Source organism: Gopherus flavomarginatus, chromosome 1 (genome assembly GCF_025201925.1).
Source record: "Gopherus flavomarginatus isolate rGopFla2 chromosome 1, rGopFla2.mat.asm, whole genome shotgun sequence".
Taxonomy (NCBI): Eukaryota; Metazoa; Chordata; order Testudines; family Testudinidae; genus Gopherus; species Gopherus flavomarginatus.
The window spans coordinates 191673531-191687976 of record NC_066617.1 but is presented as its reverse complement, the minus strand read 5'-3'; the positions used below and the strand labels follow the sequence as shown (position 1 = coordinate 191687976).

The 14446-nt window shown below is 39.6% G+C and overlaps 1 protein-coding gene across 1 annotated transcript in view; it reads right to left on the bottom strand.

Moving 5' to 3' along the window:
- The window catches only part of CHODL (chondrolectin), a 47305-nt gene that overhangs the window by 5636 nt on the left and 27223 nt on the right, over positions 1-14446 (bottom strand). The window contains exons 2-4 of the mRNA XM_050937103.1: positions 4667-4979; positions 3726-3883; positions 324-371 (exon numbers count right to left, since the gene is read on the bottom strand). Coding sequence (XP_050793060.1) covers positions 324-371; positions 3726-3883; positions 4667-4979 — 519 coding nt within the window. The remainder of the gene's footprint in view (positions 1-323; positions 372-3725; positions 3884-4666; positions 4980-14446) is intronic.

The following is a 14446-nucleotide window of genomic DNA, read 5'->3' as shown; positions in this document are numbered from 1 at the left end:
TTCATATTTGTTATCTGAACTGTTTCAGTCCTGAATAAGTTTATTGGAAGTAAATGTGTCTACAGTACTTTAGTGTGTTAGGATTAAATATGGAATAGGAATTAAAAGCAGCAGTGTTTTGAACTACATCCATATAATTGCAACTACATCTGCAAATATTCCTCTCTGCAGGATTCTCTTTCAATATGTTCCACTACTAACACAAGTCTGTTTAAAAAAATAATAAACTATGTAACTTTCCTGGAGCCTGTAAATGATTCATGAGATTATGCCTTTGTCATTGCAACGCAAGCTAAAAGTTTTTTTTTTTTAAAGTTTCTTACCATAATCTGTGTCTGTTCTGTCGCCTAGTTCTTTTTCTAGGACATCATCTGTTAAATCAATCGTTTGACAATGTAAGAGTAATAAAACAGACATCTTTTACATAGTACCATAGCTCAAAACTATGCTTCCATGTTCATTTAAAAAACACAATTGTTAAAGAATTCTTTAACTTCATATTTCAATATTTGGCAAGCACTTTTCTGAAGAATGTTTGACACAAAACATTAAAGTTAAGAATTGGTATCAAACTACTTCTAGACCGTACTTCTGCACAAATCTAGATAAATAGGAATGCTGCAGTTTTGCCTTAAGCTCATTTTTTTCTGTAGAATCTACTAATTTATTGGATGAATAATTGAAACCCACCCTTTTCTTGTGTCAGATATAATCTGAATATAGCTTTTCTTAACATCTCACTTCTTCTCTTATAGTCAGAGGATCCTAGAACATACTAAAATGGGCAATGGTCTTGATAGTGTGGGCTAAAGAAACCTTTTCTTATTTCCAAGAGGATTATCAAAAAAATTGCTGTAGAGCAATGAAATGTATGAACCAGATGTTTTGACAGAAGATATCAATTTTTTATTTTATTTTTGCTACAGACATCCCTAAAATCAAAAAAGATACATCAATGAACTATTAGAAATTGGTGGTAAGGAAATGCAATCATTGCAAAAGAGGAGGTTAATATTCCATTTCTAATGAAAGATAACCAATTAGAAACTATAACTATAAAACATACAGCAAAGGCCAGTTAGGATGCAGAAATGGGACAGTAGCATTATCTATGTCTAAAGGATTCCATAGATTATTGAAATTATTTTGAACAGAGAGAATGATCGCAGAAGTAGAATCTGTATGGTTATTTGGATACCATTCCCATGTTATAAGATGAATACCAGTTGTATTACTGGTCTTTAGCTCAAAACAGTAATGCTCAGAGTTCAAAGAGGTAATAAAATCTACTGTGTCATGGTATAAACCCCCACTCTGAACCTTAGCGTCCAAAAGATGGGGTACCAGCATGAATTCCTCTAAGCTCAATTACCAGCTTAGTACTTGTAGCGCTGCCACCAACCAGGAATTACAGTGCCTGGTACACTCCGGTCCCCCCAAAATCTTGCCCTGGGACCCCCAAGACCCAGTCCCTCTGGATCTTAACACAAGGAAAGTAAACCCTTTAGCTCACCGTTGCCTCTCCCAGACTTCCCCTCCCTGGGTTACCCTGGAAGATCACTGTGATTCAAACTCCTTGAATCTTAAAAGAGAGAGGAAAATCCACCTTCCCCCCTCCCAGACTCTCCCTGAGAGAGAAAGTAATCCTAACAGAGAGAAAATTAACCTTTCTCTCCCCCTTCCCTCCTTTCTCCTCACCAGTTCCCTGGTGAATCCAGACCCTGTCCCCTGGGATCTCACACCAAAATAAAAAAACAATCAGGTTCTTAAACAGGAAAAGCTTTTAATTAAAAGAAAAAACAGTAAAAATTATCTTTGTAAATTCAAGATGAAATATGTTACAGGGTCTTTCAGCTATAGACACTGGGAATACCCTCCAGCCTAAGTATACAAGTACAAATTAAAATCGTTTCAGCAAAATACAAATTTGAACTCCTTCCAGCCAAATACACATTTGCAAATAAAGAAAACAAACATAAGCCTAACTCGCTTATCTACCTAGTACTTACTAGTCTGGACATATAAGAGACTGTATCAGAGAGACTGGAGAGAAACTGGTTGCACATCTGGTCACTCTCAGAACCCAGAGAGAACAACAACCAAAATCTAACAGCACACACAAAAACTTCCCTCCCTCAAGATTTGAAAGTATCCTGTCCCCTGATTGGTCCGCTGGTCAGGTGACAGCCAGGCTCACTGATCTTGTTAACCTTTTACAGGCAAAAGAGATATGAAGTACTTCTATTAACTCTTTCTTATCTCTTTATGACATACTGCGACAGTAACAATTACTTCAGCTTCTCAGATAAAAACTGGTTAATTGGAACATGGCTTGGAGAAAAATATTAAAGTACTTGAAACTATTGCTTCTAGAAGTAGCTAATTGTGGAGCATAAAAGGGTGGATTAATTTTTAATTTGATCTGAAAATCAAGATGCAAGAGGAGTTGGCTCAGAAACTAAATGTGATTACAGCTACTATTATATAATTAAGATCAACATCCTTTCAAGGTGAATGAGATTCAAACCCACAGCTAGTACTGTGACATTAAACACCATCAAGGGAGGTTCCCCCACTCCACACCACACCTGAAGATATTATTTAGATAGAAAACAAAAAATTGCAATATGTCAATTAGGGACTTGGAGGCTGGCTGAGTAAAGTTGCCTAATGAATCTCAGAGTCAAACTCACAGCATGAATTTTGATAGTTCCATTGTAAAGATGAAAAAACAAGATGTATTTAAGTACTTCAGAAATAGGAAGTTTTAGGAATAGAGATAAATTGGTTCTCCTACTCTTATTTTTCTAAACTTGTAAATTTCACTGAACTTGAAACAGTGACCCTAATTTGCAGGCAGACTGAGATTTACTGTCTGTAAGGTGTAAATGACATTCCAGTTTGTAATATACACCTTGTCACTTTTGTGGTCAGAGCCTGATTTTGTAAGAAGCAATTGGATGAGAATCTCTGCAGGTTCAGACTAAACACTGAAACTCTGGTTCAGTGTGGAGTTTTACATACAGCCTGGCTTTGAGGATGGTTTACAACCTGTTTGTGTTTATGCATGCAGTTTGGCTAAATTTATGCTGGATTTGTATGTTCTCTTTGTGGTCACAGTGGACAATTTAAGATTCAGTAATGCTTTGAGTACCATAATCCTGGTAAGAAATGTGGTGTTTATCTACTGCCAAGCATGTCTACTATAACTAAAAAATCATTATGTCCTCAAATTCAAGCTTGCTTCTAATTTCCTTGTTCTGGCTGTCCAGTTTTAAGTTTCCTCAGCTGAAATATGCAGGATCAAGAAAAGATTCCCATGTCATTTCTGGAGGTTAAGTCAAACTGAAAAATCCCTGGCCTCTTGTGTCATCATCTGAACTGGTGTGCCTGTGTGTGATTTTCTTCTTGTTACGCTGGACCTCCCTGAATTCCATTTACTTGTATTCATTTTACAGCTCGGTTAAGTGACATTTCCAAGACATCACAGAAAGGCAGTGACAGAGCCAGAGGGCGAGAACTAGCATTACTGGAAAATGGTGAAAATATTTTGGCAACATTTCACATGAAAACATTGGCCAATTCCTTTCACCCCGTTTTCAAGTTCTTTCAGTACAGTTTTCCACAAAATATTGAGGATCCCCAAATCCGCAACAATTTCTGCTAAAGCAGTGACTTTTCTGTTAACATACCACATGTGAAATCTGACTTTAGCTTTTTCTTACCTAGACTATACTTGCAGATAAAATTGTGCTTCATGTTGCATCTGTCATCATTCCACTGGTAAAGGTAAGGCCCCCCCAGGCCAGGGTTTGCAGTTGGTTGATGATACATCACAACACAAGCTTCACTTCCACAGGAAGGCTCATCTGTATACCAATTTCTAGCAGTGCATATAAATCATAATGTTCAAACTCTTGCAGATAAAAGGCCCACCATATCATCTAATAGAACCATTCTCAAGCATCCAGAAATCTAGTGGAAGTTATAGCACATAGGCTCCATTGTCCCTTAAAGCAGAATAAGCTGCATTTCCCCCAGCTCCTGCATGAAACAGAGTGGGGGTCTACTACCAGTCTTGCAGATCTTGGAGCATCTTCCTGCAGTGAAGAAGCATCCATGCAGATGTCTACTTTCTGATGCCTGCTTTCCCTGCCACCTACCCACAGATGCCCTGCAGATTACAGCTCCTGAATGTTGCCATTTGTTCTACTGGCCTTTAGCTGAATCAGGAAATCTAATGGGGTTTCCAAAATCTGGGATGTGGGCAGAGTGAGTTTCTCTAAACAGTCTGCACTAAGTTACGCAGCTGTTGGCCTTCTGGTTTGAGGGCCAGAATCCAGCAGAGTTTGGATGCCATTTTCTCCCCATCCGCCTCCTTCCAACACCACAGAGCTGGAAGCCTGTGGAACCCTTACTTCTATGAGGTTGGGAGCAAGGGCTGAGACAAGCATGCTGCTGAGACATCTTTCCACGTCTCTAAGTGCATATCCATTGGCTCAGCCTCCTCTTTGTGTGAAGAAGCAGCAGGGGCATGTTATTAGCCTCACTGACCAACTTTTCTATATGCTTCAATTCACAAAACATTTGACTTTTTTGGGTGCTGCACACACTGTGTTTCCCTCCATAAACCCTTTAAACTATAGGCAATCTCTCAGACTTTTACCTGAATGATGAAATGGTTCCATCAGTCCATTGGTAGAGCTCAGGGCAAGCACTTGATGTTGCTTGTCCCTCTCCGCTTCTCCACAATCCAATCCAGAAGTCACCATCAGAAATCCCAGAGCCCGACTTAGTGAGGTTTTGTAACATGTTTTCTATGAGCTTCTGTTCAGTTTCACTTGTCAGACTTAAAAGCATACCACCATCGATTTCACAGGCATGACGGGCCTCCTGAAAGCCTACACGTCTTGACAAGTCCTGGAAGTAGGCTATCTTGTAACAGGGATGCTTGATATCTTCATAACACACTTTTTGACCTTAAATACCATGACAAAGAAGATTAATTATATTTCTACTTGCTACTTACTGAAGGAAGTCATGCTTTATTTTGATAGGGGTTCAGCAGCATTAACCCAATCTCCAATTTTAACACTGCTGGTGTAATGCACATCTTGGTCCCTGTCCTAAAATCCCTAAGCAGATGAAAGTCCCATCGAAACCACTGAGAATCCTTTTGACAACTATGGGAATATTCCTTGCTTAAGGACCGCAGGGTTGGGCCCCTTCCTTAAAAGTAGTATTTGTTTTTTAAAAAATGCTGCGTATGGGATCAATCCCACTTCTATTGGCATAAATGGCAAAATTCCATTTGACTTTAATAGACACAAAATTAGGCACTAAATTTCCATTGTCAAAAGGAGGTCATGAGTTTCTTCAGTCAGTTAGCTAATCCTGCTTGTTTGGATTCCCCAATATTTATAGTTTTACCCCTATCTCCAGGCATGTTCAATGCAGTCAATGGAAACTACGGATGGTACATGAGACCATAACAATACATAGCCAAGTGTAGCAGGGTGGTCCCCTGCTCCTGCCCTGAAGGGCTTAAAGTCAGCCCTGAGAGAGGGCTGAGGCTGGGAAGGAAAGCCTGGGCTGAGGCTGGGAAGGTAGTAACAGCTGGGGCCATGCCTCAATCAGGGCCAGCTGGTCTCTATAAGAGGCTGTGAGCCAGAAGCCCAAACAGTCTCCCTCTGCCTGTAGAGGGAGATAGGCCTGGCTGCAGGGAGCTAGAGAACAGGGTACCTGAGTGGAGCAGGACTGGGGAAAGGCTGAGGTACTGGAGAGCTCCAGCCTGGAAAGCCCCAGGCTGCGGGCTAGCATTGGGCAAATAGGTACTGGGGGTTGCAGAGGGCAGCCCCGGGTTAGGCAAAGGCAGCAGGTCCAAAACCAACCTTGTCAGTGATGCGTAGGCTGATACTGCAGCCTCCCCCAGGGCGTGGGGCTAGATGATTACTGGCAGTAGCCTGGTACTGAGGTGAGGTGGGGATAGTGTTTGGAGGTTCCCCAGGGAGGGGAGACTCTGAGAGAAAGGGGTTACTGCCAGAGCCAGCACCCCAGATAAAGGGGCACCTGGTCCAGGAGGGACACGGGGGCCAGAGGACAGGTGGATCACCAGCCTGCAGAGGGCACTGTGAAGCTGGAATGAGCTAATTCCATGAGAGACCAGCAGGAGGCCTCACGGGGTGAGTCCACTCTTCTACACGAAGCAGAACAATATAATCAAAATATTTTCAGAAAGCATCAAATCTAATTTGTTCACACAAACAAATATTTACTTATCAGAGGGGTAGCCGTGTTAGTCTGGATCTGTAAAAGCAGCAAAGAGTCTTGTGGCACCTTATAGACTAACTATTAGTCTATAAGGTGCCACAGGACTCTTTGCTAAATATTTACTTAAACTTCAGTTGATAAATCTGTTTAAAGGATCAAACCAAACGCTCCAATGACTTTTTTTTTTTAAATGAAACTGCAAGGTAAAGAAAGTGAAACTGCACTTATTATATATTTACTTTCTTCCACAAGCAGTTGAAATGTGTGCTTACTATCCTGTATTTGCTATTGACCTCTTTTAGAACTTATACTTTGAATCTAAAATGACAAATGATTCAAATCAGAGCAAATCAGTGGTGTCATCTGTGTATATAATGTGGTTAGTGCTGCTGAAGTCCATAGATGTTTAAAAATGTACCAGCTGTATGTATAGTGATCTTGATTTTTATCTTAAGACTTTACACAATTTCTTTTAGACTTCTTGTAGTTGGACTAACTAAAAGCCTCTTTTAAAAGAATTATTTTTCTTTTCTGTTCCAATTCCAACATAGAAAATGTGCAAATTATAGTACTTTGTAAAGTTAACAAAGGCCTTACAGAAGTAATAAGAAATTACTATAATTATCTAGACTGTTTGAACACAAACAGAAAACAATTTTACCATTAAACCTGTAAAAAATAAGTTGTTCATAAGCCATATTTGTTGAAGAGCATAAATGATTATTTTTGCTTGAAAAAATCCACGTCTTTTGTATGCTTCAGTTTTTAACCATAATAAATGTTAATAGATCTAGGTAAACACCCCAGTGACTTTATATCTGAAAGTTTTATCCTATTTAGCTTGATAAATGTATACGTTTTTGTAATTAGGACACAAACATCATTATGCAACTTAAATTTAATTTTCCCTAAATGTTTTTCCATACACAAAGTGTAACCATATTATTTCAATCAAAATGGCTTTTATAATAAGAGAATGACAAAACAAGAAATAACAAGTAGGTCTTCATGAAAGGGTGAAAAGAACAGGAGTACTTGGGGCACCTTAGACTAACAAATTTTTTGAGCATAAGCTTTTGTGGGCTACAGCCCACAGAGTGAGCACACCGTGGGTCTGATTTTCCTCCATTAAGTTATTCTTAATTCACATACACAGTATGCCTGATTTTACGTTTATGATTCCTCAGAAGCAGGTTACATTTGCATACTGCACAGTAGCTGCTTCTCTCCATTTATAGACATACAGCATAATTCCTGGAACTTCCAGTTAATAGCGAGAATTCATTAAGCAATAGTTAGTATGATCAAATCCATCTAGCTAAGTCCAAAGTTAACTCCCATTGCTACAAATTTTCAATGAAAAACAAATGTGGCTCTTCTGTGTTGTAGGGATGATCCCTATATTTAGTTTGGTTACCTCTTTACATAATAAATTATTCTTATGATCTTTCTTGAAAAGCGCTAATACTTCCATTGTTTGAAGTAGGCCTTTGAAATTCAAAAGGGAGAAATCCCTCGGGTCACAGAAGTGTCTTTTCTTTGTCCGATGAAATTCTGTTCAGGTTTGGTGGCGGTATAAACTTTAGAAAAATAATCATTTCCCTTCTGTCACTTTGGTAGGCAGCAAAAGTGTGACAGCCTGCCAAAATAATAACCCAACATGAATACTCTAACCTAAGGCCAAGTTTATATCAGCTCCACATACTGCACAGACAACCCTTCAAGAAGACAGCTTCCTAAAGAGTTGGGGGGGCTGAAATTCTGATGGGACTTGCCCTGATAATGGTTCCCAGATTCTGCAAATGGATCCAGAGGTCCAGTCCCATCTCCTCTCCCAAGATAATAGCTTTTTCCTCCTACCTGCTAAAGAAATAAGTCCTGTAGTTCTAGCTGTGCTGAAGGTTCAGGGTTCAAACCCTGAAGATGCACATTGAGGAGTTGTTATAGATGTGCATAACAGAATTTGATTTTTACCCAGTTCCTTTTAAAAAATATCTTCCTTAAAAAAACTAATGTAGTCAAAGAACATTATTAAGGTTGCAAAGTCAAGCATTCAAAAGTTAGGAAATGTGAACATTAAGATTGCCCTGTGCTATTTAACTTGTGTCATTTGTACACATGCATTATGATACAGCCTTTAATTATATAATCACATACTACTTTTTCCTCTGGACTTCTGCCTCATTCAGTGCACAAGATGGACCGTGCACAGGAAATGAGATAGCTGTTGAATATGTTTATCCTCATCATTCAATGAGTAGCCCCTGCCTTATTTAATGCAAAACATCCCAAGACTGAAATCAATACTAAATTATTTAGGTTGCAAGAATCTTTATAATGGCAAATGTTAGGTGATCTAAATAGAGAGGTAAACCTATAAACTTGAATTGAAAAGTGTATATATAGATTCTGAAGATCATTTGCCCAGTGACTTATTCTTCTGACTTTCCAGTTAAATATTAGGGGTTTATTCTCCTCTTGTTCTGTGCACCTGGCTCCCAAGAGGTAGGTCTGCATGGTGAGGACTCCCTATTAAGAACAGATAGGCCTGTCACTAGAACTGATCCAGAGAATAGAAATGTGTGTTATCTGCTGGGAGCTGTGATTCGGGATCTGGTCCTGAGATTGAAGAGGATCCTACTTAGAGCGGGAAAGAATCTACTGATTGTCCTTCTTACAGATTCTTGCCAGAACATACAAAGGAAGGCTATGCCAGGCTGGGGAAGACACATAAAGAAATGGAGGCTCAAGTGATCTTCAGTGGGATTCTGTCTCTAGAGGAGAAGACAAGACAAGATTATGATCATCAACAGATGGCTCAGGCAGTGGTGCTATAAGGAGGGCTTTGGGATGTTCAACAACTAGGAAGCAATGATGGACAGAAGACTTTTCTCGTAGGATGGACTCCACTTAAGTAGAGTTCAATTCAGAATTTAATATCTGGCAGACTGCTTACACCCAATCCCCAGGTATGGAGCCTTACCAACCTTCAGGTATGGAGCTTGTCACAACTGATCGAAAGAGTTTTAAACTAGGAATTTGAGGGAGACAGCTGGGAAATGCTCATGAAACTGTCATGCCTCTAACATTCAGAGGGAAGAAAATCAAATAAGAGAGGATACAGCATTGGAAAAAGGAACAGAGGGTAGGAGATTGGATATCAAGAGGAAAGATGGTGCCAATATCAATGACAATAACAGTCAGATAGGTGATATTGGCAGTGAAATGACTGTACCTAATAGGGCAAAGAATATGGGTAAAGCCAAACAGAAACAACTAATATGTCTGCACACCAATACAAGGAGCCTGGGTAACAAAATGGAGGAACTAGAACTACTGGTACAGGAAGTAAAACCAGCTATTATAGGAATAACGGACACATGGTGGAATAGTAGTCCTGAACAGAATACGGGTATTGAAGGGTGTGTGCTAGTCAGGGAAGACAGAAATAAAGATAAAGATGGTAGAGTAGCATTGTATATTAATGATAAGGTAGATTGTAATGAAATCTGAAGTGATGGAATGGATGAAACAGAATCTGTTTGGGTCTCAATCACTTGGGGAAATAAGGTAAAAGAGGCTCTACTGGGATACTACTTAGACAAAGGAATTGCAATAGATCTAATCTGTTCAGCAAAGCAGTTGATGAGGATCCACATGGGAATTTATTAGTCAAACTGGAGAAAATGGGGATTAATATCAGAGTCTAAAGATGGGTAAGGAACTGGTTAAAGGGAAGGCCACAATGGGTCATACTGAAAGATGAACGGTCGGGCTGGAGGGAGGTTACTTGTGGAGTTCCTCAGGCATTGATCTTGAGACCAATCTTAGTTAACATTTTCATCAATAACTGTGGCACAATGTGGGGATTTGCTAATAAAATTTGTGGACGATATCAAGTTGGGCAGTATTGTCAATATGGAGAAGGACTTGAATATCATACGAAAGAAGGAAGAATATCATACAAGAAGATTTGGATGACCTTGAAAACTGGAGTAGCAGAAATACAAATAGTGCAAAGGTCAGGCACTTAGGTACTAATCACAAGAATTTTTGCTATATGTTGGGGACATGTCAGTCGGAAACTGCAGAAGAGGAGAAAGATCTGGGTGTATTAGTCTACCACAGAATGACTATCAGCTGCTCTTGTGATGCAGCCATGAAAAAGGCAAATGCAATCCAAGGATGCATCAGGCGAGGTATTTCCAGTAGAGCTAGGAATGTGTTATTACCATTATATAAGGCACTGGTGAGACCTCTTCTGGAATACTGTGTGCATTTGTGGTCTCCCATGTTTAAGACAGTGAATTCAGATGCAGAGAAGAGCTGCTAGAATGGTCAGAGGAATGGAAACCCTATCTTGTGAGAGGGGATTTAAGGAGATTGTCTTATTTAGCCTAACAGAATGGAGGCTGGGGGAAATATGATTGCTATCTATAAATATGTCAAAAGAATCAACACTAGAGACTAAGAGGAATGATTTAAGTTAAGGACCAATTTTGATACAAGAACTAATGGATATAAACTGGCATCAAAAAAGCTTAGACTTGAAATTAGACAACAGCTTCTAACCATCAGTGGAGGGAAGTTCTGGAAAAGCCTTCCAAGGACAGTAGTGAGGGCAAAAAAATCTATCTTGTTTTAAGAGTGAGATTGATACATTTATGGAGGGAGTGGTATGATAAGGTTGCCTACAATGGCATATGGCCCATCCACTACTACTATTAGCAAATATCTCCAGTGGCCACAGATGATACAGTAGAAAGCGAGGGCTCTGAGTTGCTACAGAGAAACCTTTCCAGGGTCTGGCAGGGTCTGGGTTTTGCCATATTTGGGATCAGGAAGGAACTTTCCCCCAAGTCACATTGAAAGAAAGGGATTTTTTCACCTTCCTCTGCAGATGGGGCATGGGTCACTTGCTGGTTTGAGTTAGAGTAAATGGTGAATTCTCTTTCACTTAATCTTTAAATCAAGATTTCAGGACATCAGTAACTCAGCCAGAGGTTATGGGCCTACTGCAGCAGGGGTGGGTGAGCCTCTGTGCAATGTGCAGGAAGTCAGATTAGATTATAATGATGATCCCTTTTGACCTTAAAGTCTGAGACCTTAATAGGAGATGTATTGGTGGTGATAGATTACTGATGATCTTGATTTCACGAGAATTACTTCATCACCTCAGGTCAAATGCATTCTCCTTATCAAGCTGGAGCAACCAGGCTTAGCACAATAAGGGATACTTCCTGAGGGCTGTGATAACTGTTCCCAGGCCATGAAACAACAGTGGAGCCTCTCTAGAGATGCTACTTCAGCCATTATTGCTGGTCCCCAGTTTGTGAAACCTAAGCGGATACATATCGTGATGGATACACTGAACCTCTCCTCCCTCAAAGGCCACTGTATTGAGTTGCAGATTGAGCCCCTTGGAGCTGATGTGCAAAATATAAAGGAATGTGCAGGCTCCTCAGACTTTTTCTATGTGCAAAGTTTCACAGGTTTAACTAACCATGAGATTTCTAAACCCATGCAACCTCGTGTGTGGACATTCTTATACCAATTTTAAACCCTGTTTTTATTACTTTAGTCAACATGTGTGTCCACAATGGAGTATGCACTAGTTTAACTCATTCAGTTTTTAAAGTGACCTCTCCTTTATCTGGTACCTTCCACAGCTGTGGCAAAAGGCATAGGTTTTGTTCCTAAGAATATCAGGCTAATAGCTATTCCAAAGGCACAGTGTCTCTAGAACACCACAGAGGAAACAGTCTGTGAATAACTGAAAGTGGCATGTTTTGGGCTCCAGCCCTCATGTGCAAATGAAACACCTGAAATCAGATGGTACGTTCTTCGGAGAAGGTTGTGAAGTCCTCTGTGTTCTAGCTAAATTAGTTCCTGATGTTCAAGCAGTGACCTATTCTGAATCCTCTTCTTTTATGCTTCTGAAGAGGAGTTTCATCATCTTTGCTGCTGCGGCAGAAGTCATTCAATGTGCTAATGGAAAACTGGAATTGTGTATTAATGGCTGGTAAATCAGTTGACATTTTAGTGCCCTTCTCTGAGCATGCTGCGAGGTCAGCTGCTTGAGTTTCATTTTTAGCAATTTTGTCTCTCTTATTCATCTACAAAGCAGAAATGATCTGACATTGAAAAATGGTAGTGTGTGCAGCACACACTGTTGCAGACAAAATAGGTAGTAAAACCTTGACTATGAGCTGTTTAACCCTTTCGTAACAAGAACTTTACAATGGGTAACAACCAACAATTAATTTAAAGTAATGTATTGGATCATTCTATGTCATACATTTAGAATCAGATTCTCCCATCATTATAATTCTTGAGTAGACGTAATTTTGCAAGTAATTTAATTGGAATGAAGGGGGCTACTGCAAAATAATATACTACTCAATTGGAATATAGGTGGCAGGATCAAGCCCTTATTACCTGAGGGCAAAATTCTGGACTGTGTTGCATGAATGATGGAAGAGGATGCAAAAATCTCTTCCATCCCCAACTGGACACCTGGGTAGGGATAGGGCAGTATGCAGATCTTGTATTCCCTTGAACACTAGGCTGAATAATGCACCAGATAAGACCCAAATATGTGCTTTTATTATTATTATTATTATATGACATGTTCAGCCATTTTTGAGGTTATAGACAGGCCCCTGGCTTCTCACCATTAGGCAGCAGAACAGAAACGTATACACTTCCTTTTTATTGGAGTGTGTTACATCAACCCCCGCCCCGCTCCCTGAGCTATCCTGTCTTGTGCAGACAGAATAGCTCAAAACATTCCATTCTTACTAACCCTACACCACTGAGAGGAGCAAGCACTGGATTTTGCCCTTATTTTTTTTCCCCTCAATCATTTTTTTTTCATCCTACATGCTTGTGAAACAGACATTGTCCTACTGAAACTTGCTTTACAAATCAAATGTCCTTACCCCTATTAACACCTTCCATTCCTAAAACTGGAACTCTTTGAAAAACATCCAATTTATATATCCAACACTTATATTATTCACTTTGTACTTTATTCAACCTGAACTATTGCAAAAAAGCTAGTCAGTTTCCTATCCTGGCACTCATGAACCAGCACAATGATGTGATTATTTTGAAGACAAACACCAATCAGGAAAAAAAAAAAGCAATTGTCATCTGAATATTTTAAATTTTAATTTAAGAAATTCTACCAATATTAATATCAGAAAAGCAATTCTTTGAAAGGAAAAAAAACAGGAAACAAAGACAATAATTCACTAGTGCTTTTATATATTTAGGTTCCAGGAGGTCAATTAATTTCATATTGGCATAGTAATGCATTATTAAATGGGACTACTAAATGCTTTTAAGTCTGCACTTATAAGTAACTTCTGCCAAAATTTTGCTGCGAACCAGGATCGTCAATCAGAACTGCACCGCTCGAGGAATTGTAGCCAAGGCTTTCAGAAATGTTCAGTGATTTGGGGTGCATTTAATTTGTAGATGCTTAACTTACGACACATTAAAGGGCCTAATTTCTAGAGGGTAGGAGATCAGCGGTTTCTGAAACAAGGCGCCTTTTAGATGTCTCAAGGTGGGCACCCAAAATTACTTGTCACTTTTGGAATTCTTGGACAGTCTTTGCTTGGAGTGTCACTATTTACTAATCCACTACCTGTGGCCATGGATGTTCAGAGGGATTCTCCCAGGAAATGCATACTACAACAGAAGCTCTGATACCAGTTCAATGAATGGTGCGCTCCCTTTCCTTTGAGCCCAACCCTCACCCCATCCTCCCTTCCTCCATTAGCACTCACAAGGGTATTAGCAGGAAGCAGAGTCTTAATTTCCTCTTCCTCCCCATATTATGCAGTCACATAGGACCTACCATGACATAGTCCCTTGGTCATTTAAAAAAACCTATTCAGTAAAAATTGGAATTGTTGCAAAGGAAAACTGGATACTTAATACCTGTTGGACTGTCCCCGTCAAATTTAGCCTTAAGAATTCAGTGTTATACCAGACAGTAGCAATGCTCTATCAGGAGTAAAGTCTCTTAGTATCATATGATCAGATGATATCATTCCTGGCTTGGACCTCACTTGAATTAGCTCATATTGCTTGTATGAAGTTTTGTCTTGTGGGAAATTATACTTTGTTCCCACTCACCTCCTTAGCTATTTTAAAGCATGTGTGG